Raw genomic sequence first — 23,634 nt, 5'->3', positions numbered from 1 at the left:
ATTTTCATATGTCAGTGGACATAAATAAAAACGCTATGTGCTTAAGCTCTGTCAGGAACAATTTGTATTAAGTTTTAGGACAATTACTATACAATCGATTAGACTACAGGCTTTGCTGCCAAAGGATGTTGTAGAAACATCATCATGGAAAAGGTCAAGAATCTGTATTTCTAAATTGTACAGCAGTAGCCCTTAATTCTGCAAACCAGCTACAGCTGACAGAAAATTTTGTAGCAGCTTCACTGCAAATAAAAGGCAGAGGCTGTAAGTGAATTCAGTATTAAGAAAAAAATAAAAAAAAAAGCAAAAAGCAATCAGTACAGCAACCCTAGCATTACCTATTTTCACATTAAATTCCATTTCTTTTTCCACTAGCTTCCATTTTCAGACTTTGATGAAACAGTTTTTTTGATTGCTAATCCACAATACGTGCTATGTTCAGGACTGAAGGAGGATGAGTGAAAATCCAGCACTAAGTACAGGCTGTTTGAAACCTCTGATGCTACTGGAAAAGCCTAAGTGCAGAGGACAGATGGGAGGATATATTGGTTTAAATCTATCCAGAGGTACTTACTGGGAACCTTACTGATTGAAAACCAGTATGCCTGCAGTGATGATATACAATCAGGCTCATTCTTGCAAATACGTACAACAAAGTCACCCTGTGTGACACTGATGTCAAATGTGTGGGTACACATAGTCAAAACCTCTCTCTGCACTTGAAGAAGATTCCAATGAGCTTTGTGTTCCTTTTACATCTTAGAGTTCCTTGCTCTGAAGAGCATTTTGTTTTATTTTGACAAAGTTATCAGTGATCATCAAATATCTTAAAAGTTGGGGGTTAAATGCAGGATAGAGTTTTGATTTCTGGGCCTTACAGGACACGAAAACCAAAAGGGCACAAAAATGCACAGAAGTGACTTATTATTCAACATGAGAATTAGTGGCTGGGCAAAGAGGGTAGCGCCGTTTGTAGTGAGGGAAGTAGAATGTTAATTAGGGATTCCCAGATCCCCCAGAAGAGTCCATAATTAATGCTTGTTGTAGCTTCATGCATAAAGTGGCAAAAAGCCCAATATATGGCTTTTGCATCTGCCATTTCTGTGATGTCATATGTTAGTTTGTTCTCAAGTCTGAAGAAAGATGACATATGGAAAGACAGAGTGGTTTTTTTCTTCTTTTAAGAATCAATGTGTACTTGATAAAGTCTTTAATAACTCAGCTTTTCATGATCACTAATAACTGAGAATACTTACTTGTTCTTGCCTTCACCCAAACTATTTGCTACTCCTACCATTCATTTTTGGATGCATCATAGGCCAGCAGTGAGAATTCTGTCATTGAAATATGCATGCTCATGAAGCATGCTCATGTGTACACACATGCCCACATAGACACGTTCACGTTGTTCATGTAAAATCACTTCAAATGTGTGTTCTACCTATACTGCTGCTGTAATGCAGTTAATTGCCAGCTAACATTTGCATTCATACCAAATTACTTTTCATCATCCTCCACGTAAGTGTCATAATAGCCTAACATAATAATAAACAACTTAACTTCACCACTATTTTATTTTGAATTTAGGTAACTAGTTACAGTACACCAGTTCTCTAAGGCTCAGATATGCCAGCCTCAGTTTGATATCTCATTCCATGTAGGCAAACATTACTCATTTCAGTTCAGTCACTGAGACTTTGGGTGACAAGCTATAAAAAGCTCTACAACGCTATGTGTATGCATCTATTTGGTACTTGATGGAGGCAGATCTGATAGAGAATTGTGGATAATCTACTGTTCTCATTTCTCATCGCTACCCGCCCATCATAGGATGCTAGATAAAGTGCCTGCATATGAAAACAGGAGATATTTTATGAGGCTCTGCAGTTGAGTGCCATTTGAAGATTACTGGTAATTCTTATGACTGGATGCTTTATATATTGACATACCAGGACAAGTAACTGAGAGCAGGATTTGTTTCGAAGCTGTTGGCTAAAGAGCCATTCCACTGACCATTTGCAAGAGGATGGGGTTGGGTTCATAAACATGGTTTGTCTGGTCTTGTTTAAGGTGGTATACAGTATACAAGACATCTCTGTGGGCTGGCAGATGTGATACAGGAGTCACAGAAGACCTTTCAGTCTTTTCGGAACACGGAAGGTCTTTCGAACCGTTTGCTGGGTACCTGGTTGGATAGCCTTTGTCAGACTAGACTAGGCAATTGTGTTTAAGCAGCTCCGAATTGAGCCCTGGGGCTCCTTAGACTCCAGTGAGAACTTAGCCCCTCATTACACATGTAAGCACTAACATATTGACACTGAAATTTAGGTGTTGTAATCTTGGGAGACATCACATCCTCAATATTTAATCTGTGGCCGGTTGTCAGCTAGGCAGTGGAGATCAAGGGTTTAATTTGGATGACTTCTTTAAAAATAGTCCTGCTTTGTATCACATTGCTGTAATTTCTGTTGATGTTTCCCTCCCAACAGCCCTTTTTTTCCTCCTGAAGTCCTCAGGGCAGACTCAGGATGCCTGGGTCCCAATCTGACTTTGTATTTAAATGCAGTGTCAGAGTTGGCCAACCTTTTTCCTTTGTGTAGCTTTCCTGTGACTGTCTCAGAGGAGACCCATTTGAGATCAGTAGGTCTGTTGGACTAGTGTGCTTGCTGGTGATAAGGAGCTGGGTTGTGTAATGGAAATGCATCTGGCTGAGCAGTTAGAAAAAGTTGGGAAGAGAAGGGGAGACACTGAGCCCCGAGTGAGGACTGCATGCCTGTTTTGTGTCCATTGCTCACCCCCATTCCTTGACTCCAGAGCCGCTCTACTCCGAATTTATTCCATCTTTGTTTTTCTTATAATATTAACTTTAGTTAAAGTTTAATTATATTTCTATTTTTATCATTCAGAAAAAAAAGTTAATATTTAATGCAGAATATTGCAAGAATGGGGAAGAAGTATAGTGGTACCAGAGGACCAGTATGCTTTTGGGTAATGTAGCAGAACTGAAGATGGAAATGTATCAGAGGCCGGGGAGATATCAGGGAATGCTTTCTATCAGTGACAATGTCTGCTGTCCCCTGGGCCATTGCCATGACTTTCACGCCTTCTTGAGATATGTTTTATTTCTTCCTTGGCAGTCCATTCTTTTGAGAGTGAATGAATGATTTTTGAATAGAGCTGCCTAATTGAAAGCCTTAAATTCCACCTTAAGTGGAAAACTGAATTCTGCCATGGGCTGTGAGGGCAGGTCCCTAACATGGACAGTATTTGTTCTGGGAGCTGCATACACGTTATGCAAGGACAAACTGGGTCCTGTTGCCTGTTACTGAATTTTATATAAATTTACCTTTTTTCCCCCCACTTCTGTAAACCAGCTTTTATTTTCTGTTCTTTTTTTTTTTCTTTTTTTTTTGTTTGTGACTATAATAACTTGCTTCCTTCATTGTTTCTCTTTCAGTATCTTGCTCTTTTTCAAAGAATTGTGCAGTTTTTTGAGCACTGAGGAACCAACATCTATAAATTTGTCGTTCTAACAAGCTACACAGAGCTGTTTGAAGAACTACTTGCACAGAAAAAAAATCATTTTAGTTACACATTGTTCACAATTAGGATGCTGAGTCAGTTCTACATCTGTTAGATAATTTATGTACTGATTTTTCAATCAAAGCCAACAATTAAAGCTTCTTCAAATAAAGAATTTGTGTTTTCCCCTCATGATAGTGTCACTAGCAAGGAGCATGGAACAATAGGAGTGAATCTGTAAAGCAAACCATTTAGTCCTGAGGACTTGATGTCCACACGAAATTTCTGAGGGGTTTACTTGGGGCAGGTCTAGTCTGATCCAACTGTGGCTGGAGAGCATTAGTTTCACTCTCGGAGCACATCTTCTGGTTATTTTCCTCTGAAAGCAAATGAGTACACATGCTCTGAGATTACTCTAGACATTAGGAAAAATTTCTTCATAGAAATGGCTCTGGAATGGGCTGCCCCGGGAGGTGGTCGAGTCCCCATCCCTGGAGGTATTTAAAAGACGGGTAGATGAGGTGCTTAGGGACATGGTTTAGTGGTGGGATGGCAGTGCTAGGTTAATGGTTGGACGTGATGATCTTAAAGGTCTTTTCCAACCTAGATGATTCTATGATTCTATGATGTGAACCGAAACATGGTAAGCAGGGATGACCGGGAAATCACTTCAAAAGTGCACTCTGCATCCGAACAAAAGTGCTAATGTGGATGCATTCATGTTATATTAGCATTCTTTCTATTCCTTTGCAGTTTTTAAAAGTTGAAACCCAAGACAGAAATAAATAATAAAAAACACAAATAAGAATTCTAAGTTTCCAAGTCGTTAAAAGTTTTGTAAATGCATTGGAATATCGCTGTGCTTGGAAATACACCTGACAGCTGGCTAGTTGCGATGGAGATTGCTCGTGTGTCTACACTGCAGTAACTGCTCTGGCATACCTGAGCTGCCTATGCCGTCAGTGACACCTGCGCGTAGCCCCTGTAATGGTTGGTGTTTGGAACGTGCCATTTACTCAGCTTCTTGGGCTTCTGAAAGCCACACAGTGTTGTCTGCTGTTGTGGCATTACTGTCAGCATTACCCAGATTCAGCATTGGTGTGGCTGGATCTGTACAAGCTACAGCTGTGTAAGGAATTGTGCAGAAACCTGCACTATGTGTACTTTCTTATAAGAAATAAAATGTGCTTTAACATTCAGTTAACAGTCACTTGGATGAAGTCTGGTAGTTTATGAAAACAATTTGATAAATTCACGAAAGAAAAGTTTGTCAGGGGATATTAAGTGAAGAGATGGAGATGGCTGATAGCTCACGACCGCTAGCGCCTGGTTGTTGGATGCCCGTGCCCTCTGCCTCTGCCCTGCTCTTTTTTTTCCTTTTGTATCTGGCATAGGTCATGGCCAGAAGCAAGCCAGTGGTCTAGGTGGACCTTTGATCTTCCTCATTTGCCTTGTCTTCACTGCTTGATCCCGAGTCATCCATTGTCCAAGACACCCATTACTTCTGTGGGTTTGGATCAAGCCCTCAGGGCTGTAATTGCTCAGCTGAGTAATGCCACTAAGTTTTCGAAATTTGCAGAGAGCTATGGTTGCACACAGTTCCAGTGAACCTGGGCACTGTATGTGCACAGAGCTGCTCTCATAGGGGGTTTAAAGGATTAAATGTAATAGTAGTGCACACTGAAACAGAAAGTGTGATAATCTTAGTTAAAGAGCTTGATTAGGTGGCAGAACCAGTGTGGAAGTTCACAGCGTTGTCAGTGAAAAAAATCTTTTGCATGGTTAGATGAATATCCTCTTGTCTTCTCCAACAAAAAGAAAGTTCATGTTTTAAGATTACTCCATGCTGGCTCCATAAAGCTTCCTCGGGTATCCAGCTCCTTTGTTTTGTGGCATTTAATCACTTGCAGCAAATGCTTGTTGTATCATACACTCCTCAACCATGCACATTATCCCTTAATTATATACGACTAAGCCCCTCTTGACTATAAGACATGTTTGTTCAAACGCACTTACAAATCCATTTTCTTATCAGTTCTTTGCTGAACATTTACACAACGGGGTACTGTTTAAATATGAAAATAAACCTTTTTAAAAAAATTGTTTGACCCACGCACCTGGCCTCCATCTGTGATTGTTCTGTCTCTGCAATCTGTTGTCTGCTTTTCCTCAGCGTGTTCTTTATCTTTTTGGATGGCTTCTATCTTTGAGCGGCTTTATTGCCCCTCCCTATTTTCTCTGTGCTTAGTAGGAAGTGACATTTCCAAATCATAAGGATCAGCCAGGCAGATTTGATACACTCTCTGCTATAAGACACACTTCTGCTCAGAGTATGCAATTAGTAAAGACAACTTCATTTCACAGTATCACAACTCATGCCGTACTATTTGGACTTAAAGCATTGTGTGAACCTGGAAAGTTCTCTCGTAAAAAATTGTAGCAGATAAATCTGTCAGTGTTAGCAATGTTTTTTCTTGCCACAGACTTACCGAAGCAAACCCAGAAAAAGTTTCTTCATGTTTTATTCCTGTTCAGTTTCATTTCAGTGAATTACTATGGTAATGGTTTTCCTTTGTATTTTTATTTTTTCATTAAAGGGCAGCTGTGTTTCTAATCTCTTAACAAACTGATACTCTAATTTTTAAATAAAGAGGTTAAATCCATTTTTATTTTGAAAGATTATGGTTAAATACTTACACAGACTTTAAATTTCCAGTCTATGCACTGATAAAAATTTTGTTGGCTTCAGTGAACATGGAAGGAAATCCCTTCTAAAGAAGCTAGAGTGTATTTTTTGTTTCCTTTCTGGAAGTATTTCTATTTCTTCCCATTCCAAGCCAAATGTAACTGTGGAGAACAGTTGCTTTTTTGCATTAAAGTTCCTCCAAAATCACCACAATGGATTGATAGGCATGAGCATATTTTTCTGAGTAAGTAGGACAACCAACATTAAACGTAGGAGTATCTGAGACCAGGATATGCATCTAAAGTTATTTTTAGATTCTGTAGCACCGTTGTGCAGAAGTGGAGTCATTTCTCTCTTGTGGGTTCTTAGAAGCTAGTCTTTTGTTTGGATGGATTTGCCTGCTGTATAATGATGGCCTTGAGGAATGTGTTACAGAAACCTGTGAAAAATTTCTTCTGGATTGAGGCCTGGAATGGTAATGGTATGTCATCGTCCAAAGGAAACAAAAATGTGTTATTAAGTTATTTTAATTTCATTTCAATTGGAAAGCTTATAGAGATGCCTGCTTCTGTTCTATTTTATGAGTAAGCCCTCCAGATTTATTTCTTGCCAGCCAATTATTAAGCACCATTACAGTTAAATTAAATTAAACATCCACATCAGGTTGATTGCCTCAAAGCTTCAGGACGTCTACAGCAACAGATCTATTTGCACCATTTCCTTTACAGAGAACTTTATCCTTGAACCGTATGATCTAAGACTCCCCCAAAAGACCTCCATTATTTCACAGGGGACAGAATGATTTCATGAAAGGATTTCAGATTATCTGAGGCCTTCATAGGAAACTCTCCCATTATATTTGTATTGGACAATTGTTGTAAGGCAGGATTTTGGGGCATCAGGAGGGAGTCATCAGTGTGAATAGGGTGTCTGTGGCGTAAAGATAGACAGAATGAGTAAACGTAATACTGTTCTCTCCACAGAAGTACAAGAAGTTACTCAGGTTATGTTTTCACTAACTTTACATTTTATTAATGCATTGATTTAAGCATTGCTGATGAAAGAAGTGGTTCCACCGTTTCTCAGCTCCTGTACTGTGCCTTCACAGACGTTTAGTGGCTGTAGAGTCAACTGGATTGAGGAACTAATAAAACTAACAGCACTAAGTTAGTTTTACAGTAGTATGTCAGAAGGTTTTTATAAAGAAGGCATTAGTGACATGTGCATGATCGTGCCTGTAAAATAAAGTATTTTTTATGTCTCGCAGAAATAGATTGCTGTTGGGGAACTCCTTTGTCAGCGTAGGTGCATTTACATTGTATTTTGGACATCAGTGCTGAGCCTTTGATCAAAACCAGACTGGCTGAGTGTCCAGGCTTTTAGAGACAAGTATTAGCTGAACTTCATGGCATCCTGGGAAGGAAAACTTGGCCCTGGTATCTTCCAGCTGGCCTGAGCCAACACTGTCCCACTCATGCCTGCCCATGGTTGGGGTCAGGCAGGCAGGTCAATGTACGGACTCTCCTGGAAAGTCTCAGAGGGGCAGATCCAGTCTGTAGGCAGCCTGGGAAGTGCCTACCTGCAGGCATCTGCTCTTCCTGGGGCAGCGTAAGCTGTCTGCCTGCCACAGCCATGGGACTTGTCCATTAAGGAATGGCTCTGAAGGATGAGAGGTAAGTTGGAAACTTTAGTCTCTGCATACCTAGATCTTTTTGGCTGGCAGATCTGGCTGATGTGTCTATGATAGACCAAAACTTAACTTACTTCCACTCTCCCTCTGATGACAATTTCAAAGCAACTCCACCAGAAAAGCTATCACTAGTCTTCCCTTCACCAGTTCATATTTATTCTCCTGGAAGTTTCTTGGTATTGCTCTCAGGAAGGGAGAAAAGGGACATCCAGGGAGTAGGAGGGTTTTTGTAGATATTTGGAAACTGCTTTTGTGGGGTTTGGTGAAAGACACAGTGACCTCCTGATCAGAGGACTCTTGACAGCCAAACTGGCAAGACTATTACTGCTCATTTGGCAAGGGAGATGAGAGCCTTTGGGGAGTTTAATAGGCATTAGAGATGCTCATGTCAAGGGGCACACCCACTGCTCCATATAAAAGGTGATTGTTTCATAGTTGTGTTGCAGCAGTGCTGTGTAATGAGGTTGCTATTTAGAGTGAGAAAAAATAACAGGTCCTACCTAGTAACCAGTACTTTCGGATTCCACTGTACATTTTTACCTTTAATATCATAGAATCATAGAAACATTTTTGTTGGAAAAGACCTCCAAGATCATCGAGTCCAACCGTAAACCTAGCACTGCCAAGTCTACCACTAAACCATGTCCCTAGGTGCCATGTCTACCGGTCTTTTAAATACCTCTAGGGATGGGGACTCGACCACTTCCCTGGGCAGCCCGTTCCAATGCTTGACAACCCTTTCAGTGAAGAAATTTTTCCTAACATCTAATATAAACCTCCCCTGGAACAATTTGAGGCCATTTCCTCTCGTCCTATCGCCCGTTACCTGGGAGAAGAGACCAACACCCACCTCATTACAGCCTCCTGTCAGGCAGTTGTAGAGGGCAGTAAGGTCTCCCCTCAGCCTCCTTTTCTCCAGGCTAAACAACCCTCGTTTCCTCAGCCACTCTTGATAAGGCTTGTTCTCTAGACCTTCACCAGCTTCATTGCTCTTCTTTGGATATGCTCCAGCATCTCAATGCCTTTCTTGTAGTGAGGGGCCCAAAACTGAATACAACATTCCAGGTTAAAGCTTTTTTCATTAAATCCAAAGGTCTTTGCTACATTAGAAGGTCAGGTAAGAAGACCATGGGAATCTCATTGGCTTTAAATTCAAAGATAGTTTTTCCAATTATTTTTATGTTTTCAAAATGATTTTTCAATGAACAGATTTTACTGTATTCTTATTTAGAAAACAAGCAAACCCAAAATACACATACATCCCCATACCCCAAATCATGTTTTTTTTCATTACTGCTTGGAGCTTTTTTAATGTATTTTTTTTTTTTGTAGAAAACAACAGGAAACCTTCCCAAAGACATGTTGGCAATCACAAAGCCTGAATGCGCATTAAACAACTCAAAGGCTTGTTTTGTATATAGACAGACAAGTTATGGCTGTACAGAACCTGTATGATGTCAGAAGAATTGAGTCATACTACTGCCACTGTCAAAGTCCCTACTGAACTCAGTAAGCTCAGTTTATTATTTAAGTGGCAACACTCTGTAAGGCAAACTAGCTATATTGTAGAGTATAAGGAATTTTTTGGTGCTTCATTGTTTGAGCTACCCCCCAAGAATAGGGAAGAAAAAAGTTAAAGAAAACGCTCTTTTTTTTTTTTTACTTTTCTTATGGCTGTTAGAGTTGCCTTTTGTACAAGTTTAAAAAACAAACAAACAAACCCAAAGACATTAATACAGGAATGTGACAAATTTAACATAATTTTATATGCATCTGTTTAGCAAAAAAAGCATCACCCATTATAGTTTGCATAGCCAATTTCTTTTCATTGCAGCAATGTCTGCTATCTGCTGATGCACCTAAGGGATGTGTTATTCTGCTGTTAGATAATCATATGACTTTCCTATCAGAACATCTTGATAAGTTAGATTTGCTGAATTTTTAGTCACTGTAGTTTTAAGAGATTTTTTTAGTAAAAATTTTTAAAAAAAGTTCATAATTAAATATTACCAAGTCAGTTAAAGGGGAAAAAACAAAACCCAAACCCCAAAGATGTGGATGCTATTTTGTGCATTTTTGCATTAATTCTCCAACTGGTTGAGAACCTTCTGAGGAAGACAGATAAAATTTCTGCTGCTGACAAAACTTCAGGCATGGATTCATTTTTTTGTGATGAAGCTACACCATGTCCTGCAAAGTGTGGAGCATTTGCTCCCAATCTGGCTAATCAGTTGAGCTGTCACTCAAATCTGCGCAGAAGCAGCTCAAGCACCTTGCAAACCTCATCTTGAGGGAAAGGTATGGTGGAAGAAAAGGGGAAAAGAAAAAAAAAAAGAAAAGAATGAACAGGAAAGCCAGAATATCTTTTCTCCTTTCATTTCTCTAACCCACCTTTCACTTTTGAAATCTGTTCAGTAATAGAGTTGCATCTGTCTGCCTTTTTGTGGTTTTGTATCTCTCACATGTTAATTTGCCCCCAAATTTTCACAGTGGCTTTATGTTTGTGGTTCCCAAGAAAGTTAATGAGGCCCAAGTCCTTGCAAACTCTGGAAGTGTAGAGAAACATTATGTCATGGCCTCGATGCACAACTTTTAACTTACCCAGTTAATTAATTCTGCTCAGACTATGCTAGAGTTTCTTTAATTGCAATTTAAATGTCGTCTTTTATGTACTTATTCAGAATCATTAGATTCAAAGTAATTTTCCTGTTACAGTATAGTGACATTGGGTATTCTTTGATTTGTGGGATATGTTCTTCAACCTGATTACCTTGTCCTTGTGTATAAATTAGCCAGGAAAACACCGGAGTATTTCTTTGTGCCTATGTTTCTTTGCAACTAGATAAATTAAAAAGGCACACACAATGACATAATTATTTTTTTTTTAAGTAGATTTATAGAGAGGGAAAGGTTTCACTTCATTTGGTGGAAAAATCAGAATAAGTTACCATTACTTAGCAAGCATTCTATTTCTGGATCTCTGTGCACAGCAGTATGTGAACATCTCTCAAAAGACATTAGCAGGACTTTGGACAACAAGGGCATATTAGGCTTGGGAAATGAATACGAGGTCGGAGAGATTCCTGACAGGCAACAGCAAACATTCGGTGGATGATGGTATGCAGCCACGGGACAGCCCTATTTAGATATGTCATTCACACTATAGCTGAGGCACCAGTAAGAGTCTTGAGTTTACTCTGGCTAAACCATACTACATAATTCCTTGGCTGAAACATGAATAATCTTTAGATGCTATTGCAGTTTAAAAATCAAGCTAAAATAAACATCTTTTTCAGCTAGACATTTATCACTGCATAGTAGTTAGACAAATAAAGTACTACAGTCTAAGCTCCTTATAAAACAATATATATTAGGTGCCAGAGAAGGCATAACAGATGCCATCTCTCACTATAAAAGTAATTTACAGCTTCAAACATAGTCATGACTTGAATGTACACAAATTATTGGAAAAGGGGATCAGAGGTTATAAAGTCTCCTTTTGTTACTGGTTTTCTTATGTCTAATATTTCACGTTGAAATCCACATTTGGGAATTATTTTATAATGGTCTGCTTTCAGTTTATCTAAACTCTTCAGATATGTTGGCTTAAAAGTGCCTGTGGCTGATGTTGTGATCTACCGGTCAAGTATCTCGTAAGAGAAGAACGCCCCCCAGATTTTTTTCAAAATTTGATTTTGATACTGTGGAAGATTAAACATTTTGTATTTCTGGTGTCTCCTATGCCAAATTGTCATATGTTTGTAGCAGGTTAATACAGAAGGGGGTTGACAAATCTTGCTATAATCACTACCCCATGTTGTTTTCATCTTCCTTGTCTGCTGCTCATTTTCGTTGTGAAAAACCCTAATATATCAGTGACAGGAGGTCTGGATTTGTGGCCGACTGTTATAATTACTCCCACTGAGGCACTGTCAATAGGATTAAAATAAAGATTCTGGACCTGTCCATCGTAGATGAGGTCAGCAACACTAGCAGTGGGAGTACTGTTTCTGCAAGCTGTGCTTTCAGTCCTGAGTTATGGAACCATAGACGTTAATATGAAGCAAATATTTGAAAGCTCCAGTGGAGAAAAAACAGCCTTTTTTCTGCATTAGCTAAAATATCCATCTGTAATAAATAATCTAACAGCATCCTTGTATGTCCTGACTATACATATATGTATGTTAATTTTCAAATGTATCAGAGCCCCAGAGAGTTTCAATTACAGAACAATCCATTTTGCATTTTATAATTAATAAAGTCTTTGCAGCTGCATAACTTCATCCAGGAAACATCTGCACAAACTCCTTGTGTATACATAATTTCTGTGAAAAGGGGGTTAGCTGAGTTGTCTTTAATGTTCTCAGGCTTGGGGAGGGTAGAAGGTAGGGAATTGATTAAGATAATGCAAAACAAATCACAAGAATGAAGGCTTATGTCCACACAGATACGAACCAAATTCTAGCCACTGCCTGTAGAAAAAAATACAATGTGTAGAATCACTTTAACATATAGCCAACTTACTTTATTCAAGTGAAGAGGAGGAAGGAGCCCAGGAGAAAGCCTGAGCTCTCCCGAGGTGGGCAGTCATTTTACTGTGGTTCTGAGTGGGACCAGGCTGTTACCCCCAGTTTGTAAGTAACACGCTGTTGTTGAAACTGTGATTACTCCTTTGACATCCTTTGGCACTGACTTTGAAAAAGTATCATTTTTAAACATGAGTTTTGTCTTCTTTGGTGTGCATGAAACTATGGCATGTATGCCACTAACACTCATGGCGGCAAACTCGGGGACTGGTGAGCAAACCATAATAAACCAGACAAGCTCTTTTGCTCTGCTAGCACAGTACATCAGCTGCATTTTTCTCCCCTCACACCAGTCTACTTTTTATAATGGGATCAAACAGCAATTAGTGCAGTCACCTCCTTGCAACTCATTATGTATCATTATTTTCATATAAACTCACAAAAATATTATCAAAAGCCATGTTCAGTCAAGTGTCTAACATGCTGAAACAATTGCATGCCCTTCCAGTCTTAAGCTGATATGACACCTGGAAGCCCTGCGCTTCTACAAATGGAGACTTCTTTTTTTAATTTGTTTGTATTACTGTAGTAGCAAATAAATTTCTTGGTTCATATGTCAGTGCCCTACAACTGTTTACTCTTTCTCCTTTGGTTCTATAAACCTTGGTTGTTACACATGTCACTCATAGCCCTTACCGTATTTCCATCATCCCTCACAGTTTAAGTTTCCTAGCTCTCCTAGAAGCAAAATGAATCTCCACAGTGTATATAGTGAAAAGGTTACATAAAAATGAACAGTACTTAACATGTCCCTTTTTTCCTTTTTCCTGTCCCACGAGTGGGACTCCAGACTGCTGTTTGCTGCTCTCTACATCTGCCTTCATTCCCCCTTCCAGAGTTTCCTGGATTTTTTTTTTTTATAAAGATGAAAAGAAGAATATACATTATTTGATCTCTACCAGGCCACTAAGGCATGGATGAGCTCACAGCAGAGAAGCTGCTATTTTTCTACATAAGCTGCAGTCAGCACGTCTAGTTATGACAGCTGATGCCTTGTTGTGCCATAGATATGGCATCATAGTTCTTCGTAGTGTGGGTTAATTCCTCAGTATTTACTTGTGGCTTTGCAGTATTCCATTATTTACAGTATTTGTATAGGCCCTTAAGCGATACCAGACACATTGGCTCAAAATGTTTGCAGTTGCACTGGCTGCAGTGGCATATGCTAAACGCGTATTCGAGCGAGTACTGTGCCCTGACACTGCAGCCTTGCCCAGCCACGTACCAGACCCCACTGTCACGATATGTCCTTGTTACAGCTGAGTGCTACTGGATGTACAAGAAGAAAGCAGCTTAGTCCAAGGCAAGAAAGACTGCTAGTGTCATCTTCAGCAGGGTCTTTCATCGTACACAGACAGAATGGTGTACCTCTTTTTCTAGGGCTTCCAGGCAAGGAAGTTTAAATATGAAATGGCAATGCCCTGCTCAGTTTCAAACCACAGCTCCATGGTGCAAGGAGGCTCTCTCATCCGAGGGCTGTTCACATCGTCTTTGTATTTCATGGTGGAACTCTGCCAGCTTCCCAACAAGAAAAACCTCTTTGCTTCTCATAGGAGGGTGGGAAGATTTTTCTCTGAGGAGCAGCCGTGGCTAAAGCAGACAAGTAAACAAATCCAAGGTGCTGGGTAGCCCTGGGGGGGGTCACTGGTGGTCAGTCCCTAACAGAGGCTGAGATACTAAGCAAAGGATTGTGCCTTGGCTTGCTTCTGTATTTGTTGTTGATTTTGTACTATGTGGGGAAATAATTAGTAACTAATTTTTGCGTTATTTGAAGACTGGTTTAGGGTAGGCTGGTAGGTGTTGTTCTGTGTCTTTGTGCTGTCAGTAAAGTTGACTGCTCTTGGTTTGAAACCTTTTTCTGGAACGTACAAGATTTCAGAGCAGCTGCTTGAACAAAATGGGAGCTTCATCTGGGAAGAGCTGTTCTATTAAATTAGCAGCTGTAAATGACACAACAGAGTGAATAGAAGTGAATTTATTTTGTGCTGGCTTTCTTCCCTTTTTGCCCACCCTCCATCTTTTCCAGTACCCCAGAAGCCCTTCAGTAGCAAAAGTACTCCTGGATCTTAACTTTCTTGAAGAAGATCAAATGAGTTCACATTTTACTCAGATCAACAATAATGAGGATTATGGCTACAACATCACAGTGCTGCCTCACCAGTTATGTCCTCCTGCATATCTCCCATTGCTTGAGTTCTGTACCATGATTTACAATATAGGCTCCCTTTATAGGGAAGAAGTGCTGCTGCTGGGTGCTCTCCTGAGCTAATGAAATATTAAAATGGATGTGATCAAATGCAATTTGAGTTGCCTGAAGCTTTGCCATGAGATACTTTTGTGGAACAGTACCTGTATTTATCATATTTAGATTTGCATGTACAGAGCTCCGAGTAATGTTTGGCTAATGTGTTTTGGTTTTGTTTTGTTTTTTTTTTTCAATTGGCATTTTTTTAATGTTGCTTATGGAGATAGTGGCAGTGAGGATTTTGTACCACCTATCTCTGTGATCTTAAAAATATTACATAAAGAATTAAATCGGATCAAAATAGGTGGATTTAAAATAGTGCAGAACAAAACAATGTATTTAAATTACTCGTAATACAAAAAAAGCTCACTGTCGCAATTTGGCAAGATAGGACAAAGAAGGGGGAAAAAAGGAGTCAAAGAAGTGTTTTCAAATGGTTCTTTCCCATCTCTGATCTGTAATAGCTCACTGGCAGGTTATCACACCTTCATAAGTGATCCATGCAACACCCTGTCTTGGTTGTGTTTTCAGTTGTAAGATTCTTGGCAAGGACAATGATATATGTTAAAAACAGATAAAGATTCATAGCTACCCAATTTTTGAGCAATAAAATATTCCAGTGCTAGGCTGAAAAAACACATTTTTGTGACAAATTTAAATTTATAAAGAAAAATGGGAAAATCATTTAGTTTTATTCCTCCAATGAGTACTTTTATAATTATGGTGTCTATCCCATCGTACCCTCCTTTCTAAAGAACTATAAAGTTTTTAAAAATCCTTTTTAAAAGCACTCTTTTCATACTGTTAAAAATGTCAATGCTGGAATATTCTGCCCTTTATATTTATGGGGTGTGTAAGTTGAAGGGATAGTTATTAAATGTCATCACAAGCCTCTTATTGGAAGAAAAGCTAATGGAATTGTAGCTTGGTACGAGTGCCTGAACCTGCCGCCTGTGGTATGCTGGCCGGGAGAATAAATGGCTTTCAGTCATGTAAACTAGTCACAGACATTCAGATCCTTTGAACTCTTATAAGAAATGCACGCTTACTTTAAATAGTAAGTGACTAAGCATATAAATGTCTTGATCAAGTCATCAGGAAAAAAATGAAAAGAGGATTTCTGTTTACGTTTTGTTGTTTCTGTCTGAAATCTCTATTTTACCCTCTGCGTCTTTGCTTTGTAATGTTCCCTGCTGAGAAGGACAGACTGGAAACACAGTAGGGATCTTTGCCTTTTAAGTTGCTCTTTGCTTTGCAGAGGGCTGCGTGCTGGAAGACCCGGTGTATTTGTCCAGTGTTTTGCTTGGTACGAGAGCAACATGACTATTTAAGAAAGGCAGGAAACTATTAGTTCGTAATTTTAGCTACATTTCAATTACACGTACTGAAAGAGCAGACAGAAGTTGAAATATATGTCTTAAGGTACACGCATACAAATCAGTTCAGCTTTTGTGCTCTTTGTCTTTGGTTGGGAATTTCTGAAACAATCTCAAAAAGGATAATTCTGAGTTAAATTTGCCACAACTATGAATTCATGAGTCACGTTCATCCAAAGCGTTTCTCCAAAATTCTTCCTGTCTTCTTTTCTAAATAGCATATATAACAGCTACTGTGGTAGAATCAGACTATAGCATGTCCTATAAGCAGGGCTAGATTTTCTTCTAATGCAAACTCGTGCCCCTTTGTCAAAGTCAAAGGATACATGCTTTGCATGCTAATTTTCTCTGCCAGGTAATTTAGCTTCCATCCACTGTTTTTTTTCAGCATGACAAACTCTAAATGTTAAGGCGATTTCTGTCCTTTAGGTGTGTTTTTCTTTCGAAAGTTAGGATATTGATAGAGAGTAACAGAGGGCCAGAATTTGCTCTCGTTTTATACTGGTATGATCCACTGTTGATTTACCTAATTCGTCACTTTGGTCTACTGTTATCTTAAGTATTACCACTGTTTTTTTCTCTCAGTTGCATAAAATTCATCAGATTAAAAAGAGTCCTGTCACTGTAGCTACACTGTGAGTCCAGTCCAAAGGCTACTAAAGTCAAAGGCACTCCTCATTGACTTCAGTGAGATTTGGATAAAGCTCATTGTTTTCCTGCTCTTTCCATCACTGCAGTACCAGACAACTGAAATTCCAAATATCAGTGTCTTTGGATACTTTGCATTTCTGTTCTGAGAAAATATCCAAGCAAATATGAATATAACCAAAGTAAATTCTCTCTCTCTGAATTCAGAATGACTATTTAACTAGCTTCAATATTTTGATACCTAACACTGACTTTCACCCGCTGTCCTTTTTTTTTGCATACAGGTGACAGCTTAAGAAGGTTAGACCGTCTGTTAGGGTTGGAAAAAAAAGAATAAAATAGTGTGGTTGAAAAAGCCTCCGCTTTATTAGAAAATTCTGGAGGACTTTTGTGTTCTGTTTTTCATGTTGACAGTGTTTGTAAGTTTGTTCATAACCTCAGTGCTGAGATGGAGTCTTAATCTCTTTCCCGTTCGAGCATTGTCTGATTCTTGTTTCCTTCTTCCTCGTCCCCTACAGCTCTCATAGTTTATCCATTCTTAAGCTGGCTGTCTAGGTTGCAGTTCTCTGCTTGTAAGAAACATTATAGGTGTGTTTCATGGGTGTTTCTGCTTTGGGAACTGCGGCAATAGTTGATAAAAGTATCTCTAAAGATCAGTTTTGGAACACAGCATGTTTTTTACTTCCATGGGTTCACAGTGGGCCAACCAAAGTATGAGATGAACTTATATGTATATTTCCAACTATCTACTGTTTAACTTTCCCTTGAAAGTTTTAGTAAATTCATTTCAGCCTAGTTGTCTCTCTCTGTGAAACTGGAAAAAACCAATTGTGCAGCTTATGCTGTCTGCCCTTCTCCTCTTTCTGCTTGTTTCTGCCAGCGTTGTCTGTCCAACAAGTGTTCACGCCTCATTCCTTCCTTGGAATCAGGGCTCACCAGTGGGTTACAGCATCTCTGGGTTTCTCAGATCAGGGAAGAGTAGCCTTTGCTCCATTAATTCCAAATCAACGATTTCAGACACCAGAAACACTTCAGTGGCCTTAAAGCAGAGCTGCTCCAGATTGTTTTTCCCTTGTTTAGACCTATTGCAGGCATCCAGCTGTTTCACACCATTATTGTACTTTTCTTTGGTGAAAAACAGATGCTTGCTATATATCTGTGGCCCTCTGTGTTAAAATATTGTGCTGCCAACCGCTGAGGTATTTGTAGTATATGCTTGAGTGCCACAAAATCATAGACAGTATCAACTGAAGAAAAAGAAATTGTGATTTCTTTTGGCTGGCACCAACATAACAGAATGGATAGTTTCGACATTGACAGGAATGTGTACCTCGTGTTACAGAGACAGAAAAAAGATCAGAATAGTCCATGCAAATCTAAACCTTAATTTGTTTCCTTCTGCTTTAGCTTGCGGCCGTGGGTTCTACAAATCCTCCTCACAAGATCTGCAGTGCTCCCGCTGCCCTACTCACAGCTTCTCTGACAAGGAAGGATCTTCAAGATGCGATTGTGAAGATAGCTATTATAGAGCACCTTCTGATCCACCATATGTCGCGTGCACAAGTGAGTCAGTCATGAATTTAATAGTAAAGGACGTTGCTTAACCAACCAGGTGCAGCCACTTGTAGCTAGTACTTTTGGTTGGCTTTTCCTATATTTGAAAAGTACATTTACAACAGTAAATGAAATTGAAAGGCAGAGGGGAAAAAAGTTGACGGTGAATATAGAATCAGCATAAATCTAATTTTCATGTTTGCTTGATATAACATTGGAAAAAGTCACATGTTGGGTAAGTATGTAACTCATTGTAATAGATAGAATACTGGCATAATTTTCCCATGGCTGTAAAAGCGTTGTAGACAATGTGCTTTATGTGATCTAATACCAAAATGAGTAACATGAAAAATGAAAACTAACCTGTGCGGATCTGAGCTTTGATTGAACTGTACTTGGATCTGCCTTAACCTTCTAACTGCAAATAGACTAGCCTACACAGATTGGTGGTTCAAATAGTAGAATCTCCTAAATCCAAAGCAGCACCGAATGTCTCTGTAAATCATATCAGAGCTGATAACAAAGGAGTAGATGCAGTTGGTGCAGTATGTTTAGAAGAGAAGAACAAATCCTATACTTGGGAAAACTATAAAAGACAACCTTTAAGGTACATTAACCAATCCTTTTAATTGTGCAGAAGACAAATGGCTAAAGTCAGTTGCAGTAAATATACAGACAATTGTTATTCTGATGCCTTAATGGAAAATAAACAAAGCTCTTGTCAAGTGAGTTCAAGGAAGCTTTTATGCAGCTTGTAGTAAAAAATAATGAAATGTTTATGTGAAGAAAAATGCTTCAACTATTTTCTGTCCCAGTAATTAAAATGCTAGCTACATGTCCACTGTGGTTCTGTGCAATTACCCTGGACTTTTATGTGTGTTACACAGGACCTCCATCTGCACCACAGAACCTCATTTTCAATATCAACCAGACTACCGTGAGTTTGGAGTGGAGTCCTCCTGCTGACAATGGGGGAAGAAATGATGTGACCTACCGCATTTTGTGCAAGAGGTGCAGCTGGGAGCAGGGCGAATGTGTTCCCTGTGGGAGTAACATTGGATATATGCCCCAGCAAACTGGATTAGTAGATAACTATGTCACTGTCATGGACCTGCTAGCTCACGCTAACTACACGTTTGAAGTTGAAGCTGTGAATGGGGTTTCTGACTTGAGTCGTTCCCAGAGGCTTTTTGCAGCTGTCAGTATTACCACCGGTCAAGCAGGTAAGTTTTCATCGCTTATGAATCTCAACACTGTGAGACTTGAGAGAAATTGGGAACATGCAAACTACAGATGCAGTAAATCAGGAGCATGTTTGGTGTGTTCTGGCTCATTAATCTTTTCACCTTGCCGACTAGTTAATTTGAGCTTATACTTTTTCATGATAACCTGTCCTGATTCTTGGCCACAGGATTGCTTTCAGAAAGCATTCGTGAAAGACTTAAAGAAGACATAACACTTTATTATTAAATAGATTTTCTCCAATTTTTTTTTTCTTATGTCATTGTAGATCGTTCCCTACTATTTAAAGAAAAAAAAGTAGATGTGACAGTCCTGTGCAGGCTTCCTTTCTGAATTTTTTAAACCCGTATGGGAGTCCTAGGTCACTGGAAGATTATTTGGATATCTGATGGTGTTTTCAGTGTTCACGTTTTCCCCCAGGAAAATGTTTCTAATTTATCTTATATTTCCAGATATTTGATTATGAGGTTCAGTGAGAATGTGATGATTATTCTTTGTTTCTTCTGTTTATCATAATCTGACAGGTGAAATGTCAGGAAAAATAAAATCAAACTAGCATATCACCCCAGGGGAAAAAAAGGCTTTATTTGTCTGCATGCTGAGTGAAAAAAGAGAATTTTCTGATTTAGGTTTCTGAAATGACGAGTTGCTTGTTGATAAAAATTATAGGCCTCTGAATCTACAATAGTGCACTGTGGGCTTTAAGAGAGGATAGTAAAACTAACCTTTTATACACTGAACAAAAGATGTTAAACTGAACACTAATTGCAAGATTTGGCTTCTGAAAAAATGCCTTAAAAGAAAATATGAAGTGAATAGCTGATGCTTGCTGTAAGAAAAACTAATCAGTGTTTTAAAGGATATTTCATACTTAACATCTTGGAGGAAATTTTAGTGGCTGTGATCAAGCTATTTTTTTTTTTTTAGTGCGGTAGAAATGGTCCCCTGCAGTAAAGCTTTGAACTGAGGACAAACTCACTGTACAGGGGCAATGAACAAATAGGAAACAATGTAGTTACTTTGCACTTTAAAGACGGTAATCTAAAAAAAAAAAAGATAAAAAATTAACCTCAAAATCTTCCCTCCCTCCCACCAAACCTAGGATGGTTTATATAGTTGTTAAAGTTAGGCTGGAATATTTATGGGATATTTAATTTCCCCACAGTGCTTTTCTGGATACCAAATGCACATTTTATATTATTTTGGAGCCATCCCTGTGACTGAAAGGATTGGTCTCTGTGCTCGTTCAGTTCTTGGAGTTTATGATGAGATTTTGAGCATAGAGAGCTTAGCCTGAAACTGCTTTTGCACCACATGTTGTATTATTTTGACACCTTGATTTTTCATCTTTAAAATAATTCTCTATAATTCTTCAAATGTGCACAGGTGGACAGTGTTCTGCTCTCTGTAGATGTCTGTACAGAACTATCATGTGAAGGAGAGGATTTGGACCCTTTCCTATTTAGATAAATCAAATTGGCTTTACTTTACATGCTTTGGTGGTTCAGTGGCACACAGGGTAAAGGAAGGGACAGCGCAATTTGGTGGCTAGTATCACATCTCAGGAAGATGAAAAAGCCTTTAGTTGGGAGTTTGTTGTGTTACCCCTAAGATAATTCATTATACTTAATTATTTTGTGTCCTCATAGTCACAGATTTATAGGGTTTTTCAGGCCAGAAGACATAATACGGTAATCCTGTGTTACTTACAAGTAAGTAATTTATAAGCTATACTTATAAGCTTATAAGCTATATGATTTTATGAAATGATTCTCACATCAAGCCCAGAGATGTTAGTGAAACTGTAGCTTGCATATACATTAGCGACAACATTTAGACTTTACTTAGTGATTTCAAGTAATGGAAAAACCTTCACCCTTCTAAAGAGCATGCAGCAGGATGCAGGAGTCCTGATTCTTTTACTTCCCCGCTCTCCAGTTTGCTGTGGGATTATGCATGGGCAAGCGTTTTCCAGTGCTGCAGAATCTGACACTGTCACTGTTGAGAGAAAGGGTACTCGTACAACTGAAGCTTTGTCTGTTTAGCACTTCTGAGTATTAGGTTTTAAAGGCTTCCAGTTAGGCATCTAAAAGGAATATACATAGGAAACAGAAAAAAAAAAAAAAGACTTTAAGCTCTCTGTTGCAGTTTTTTTTGTCCGTGAAATGAAGGTAACCCTTATCTTCCCTTACCAAGCTCTTCAAGATTTTCTGATTAAAAGTGACATATAAAAGCAGCATTTTTTTCACCCAAATTGCAAAATTCATGTTAAAGAAAATACAGTCTTTCAGAAGACATGGATTCACCAAAAGGAAAGACCTCTTTTGCATTATTTTTGCAACAGCATGTTTTGGATCCTAATGCTGATTTCTTTGGTTTCTCAAGGAGGAAAATATTTTAGGTGGAACAGATTGATGACTATAATTGAACAGAAAGAGACTGGTTGCTCAAAGGAGACTGTTATGCTTCTATGCTCCTATTTTATTTTACCATGGAGAGAAAGAAAATGTTGGATTTATTTATAGCCAAGTAAACTAGGATTCATGCAGCTCTCATTTGTTACTGTGTGACTGTTCTATACTTTTGGCAAAAATGACTTTTTCTATACCCATATTGCTTTTATGTGTGTAAATGTGTCTAACTAAACCTTCTTCACATGTTGTTATGCTAGCACAATAGGTGGCTATATATAATTACTGGATTCACCAGTTGCACAGAGGCTTGCAGTGAGATTTTCCCTTTGTAGCTTTGGTTTAATTGAATTGATCCTTTGTGGCCATATTCACAAAATTCAAATCATTGTGTAATGATAACAGGAAATTATTGATAAAAGAATGGGGTTATGGAATATATTCAGTGTTTCTTCATCCAAATATAACAAGCTTCAGAAGAGACAAAGAGAGCATGTCACAGAAAAGAACCAGGTGGTTGCTAAAAAACTATTTGTATTTGTGGAAATAATACAATAAAATGACTGCAAGTGGGTAGGTAGCATTTCACATTGCTCGTATATATGCATGTGACACATTGCTATTCATTCGTTGTGTTAAAAAGACTTTGTGACTAGGCTATCAGTTGTCATATGGCATACTTTTATGTTGCAGCCAAGAACCATGAGGCTTTTTGTTTTGCTTTGTTTTGTTTTTTGACAAAAGCATGAAAGAACTGAGCCGGAATCAGAGGTAAAAGATTAAGTGCACTAAGTCCCCCAGGAGTAAACCATCTTGTTTCATATCTTGCCTCTGCAGCATCATATAAAGAATACAGGATGTCATCCCAGTATTGCAAGCTGATCTATGTGAACCCCTGCATCCTTGCAGAATTCAGATTTAAATGTGACTAAGCCCCAGTTACAATAGGTGAATATACTGAAGAGCTGCAGCTGGCAAACAGCTGACAAACACTACCTTTGCAAGCTTATTGAATGGTTGTTTACCAAAGATAAAATTTACCACTTCCTGTTGCAGTTTAGCTCCAGCCGGTCACTCAGCACCACCCAGCCGCTCGCTCACTCCCTCCCCGCCAGTGGGATGGGGGAGAGAATCTGAAGGGTGAAAGTGATAAAACTCATGGGTTGAGATAAAGACAGTGTAACAGGGAAAGCAAACGCCGGGCACGCAAGCAAAGCAAACCAAGGAATTCATTCACCACTTCCCATGGGCAGGCAGGGGTTCAGCCATCCCCAGGAAAGCAGGGCTCCATCACGTGTAATGGTTACTTGGGAAGACAAATGCCATCACTCCAAACGTTCCCCCCTTCCTTCTTCTTCCCCCAGTTATTATACTGAACATGACATCATATGGTATGGAGTAGCCCTTTGGTCAGCTGGGGTCAGCTGTCCTGGTTGTGCCCCCTCCCAGCTTCTTGTGCACCCCCAGCCTCCTCACTGGTGGGGTGGGGTGAGAAGCAAAAAAGGTCTTGACTCTGTGTAAGCTCTGCTCAGCAATAATGAAAACATCCCTGTATTATCAACACTGTTTTCAGCACAAATCCAAAACAGCCCCATACTAACTACTAGGAAGAAAATCTATCCCAGCCAAAACCAGCACACTTCCCTAATAAGACATTCACCTTTCAGTGGTACT

General features: G+C 39.1%; 1 protein-coding gene across 5 annotated transcripts in view; it reads left to right on the top strand.

The window, feature by feature from the left end:
• The window catches only part of EPHA7 (EPH receptor A7), a 161,965-nt gene that overhangs the window by 33,269 nt on the left and 105,062 nt on the right, over window positions 1-23,634 (top strand). For all 5 annotated transcript variants that reach the window (XM_035888758.1, XM_035888762.1, XM_035888761.1 and 2 more), the window contains exons 3-4: window positions 18,161-18,316; window positions 19,195-19,530. In XM_035888758.1, the coding sequence (XP_035744651.1) occupies window positions 18,161-18,316; window positions 19,195-19,530 (492 nt within the window). The remainder of the gene's footprint in view (window positions 1-18,160; window positions 18,317-19,194; window positions 19,531-23,634) is intronic.

The sequence above is a fragment of the Egretta garzetta genome, unplaced genomic scaffold (genome assembly GCF_000687185.1).
Source record: "Egretta garzetta isolate BGI_Z169 unplaced genomic scaffold, ASM68718v1 scaffold231, whole genome shotgun sequence".
NCBI classification, from domain to species: Eukaryota; Metazoa; Chordata; class Aves; order Pelecaniformes; family Ardeidae; genus Egretta; species Egretta garzetta.
This window is presented reverse-complemented; position numbering and strand designations above follow the sequence as displayed.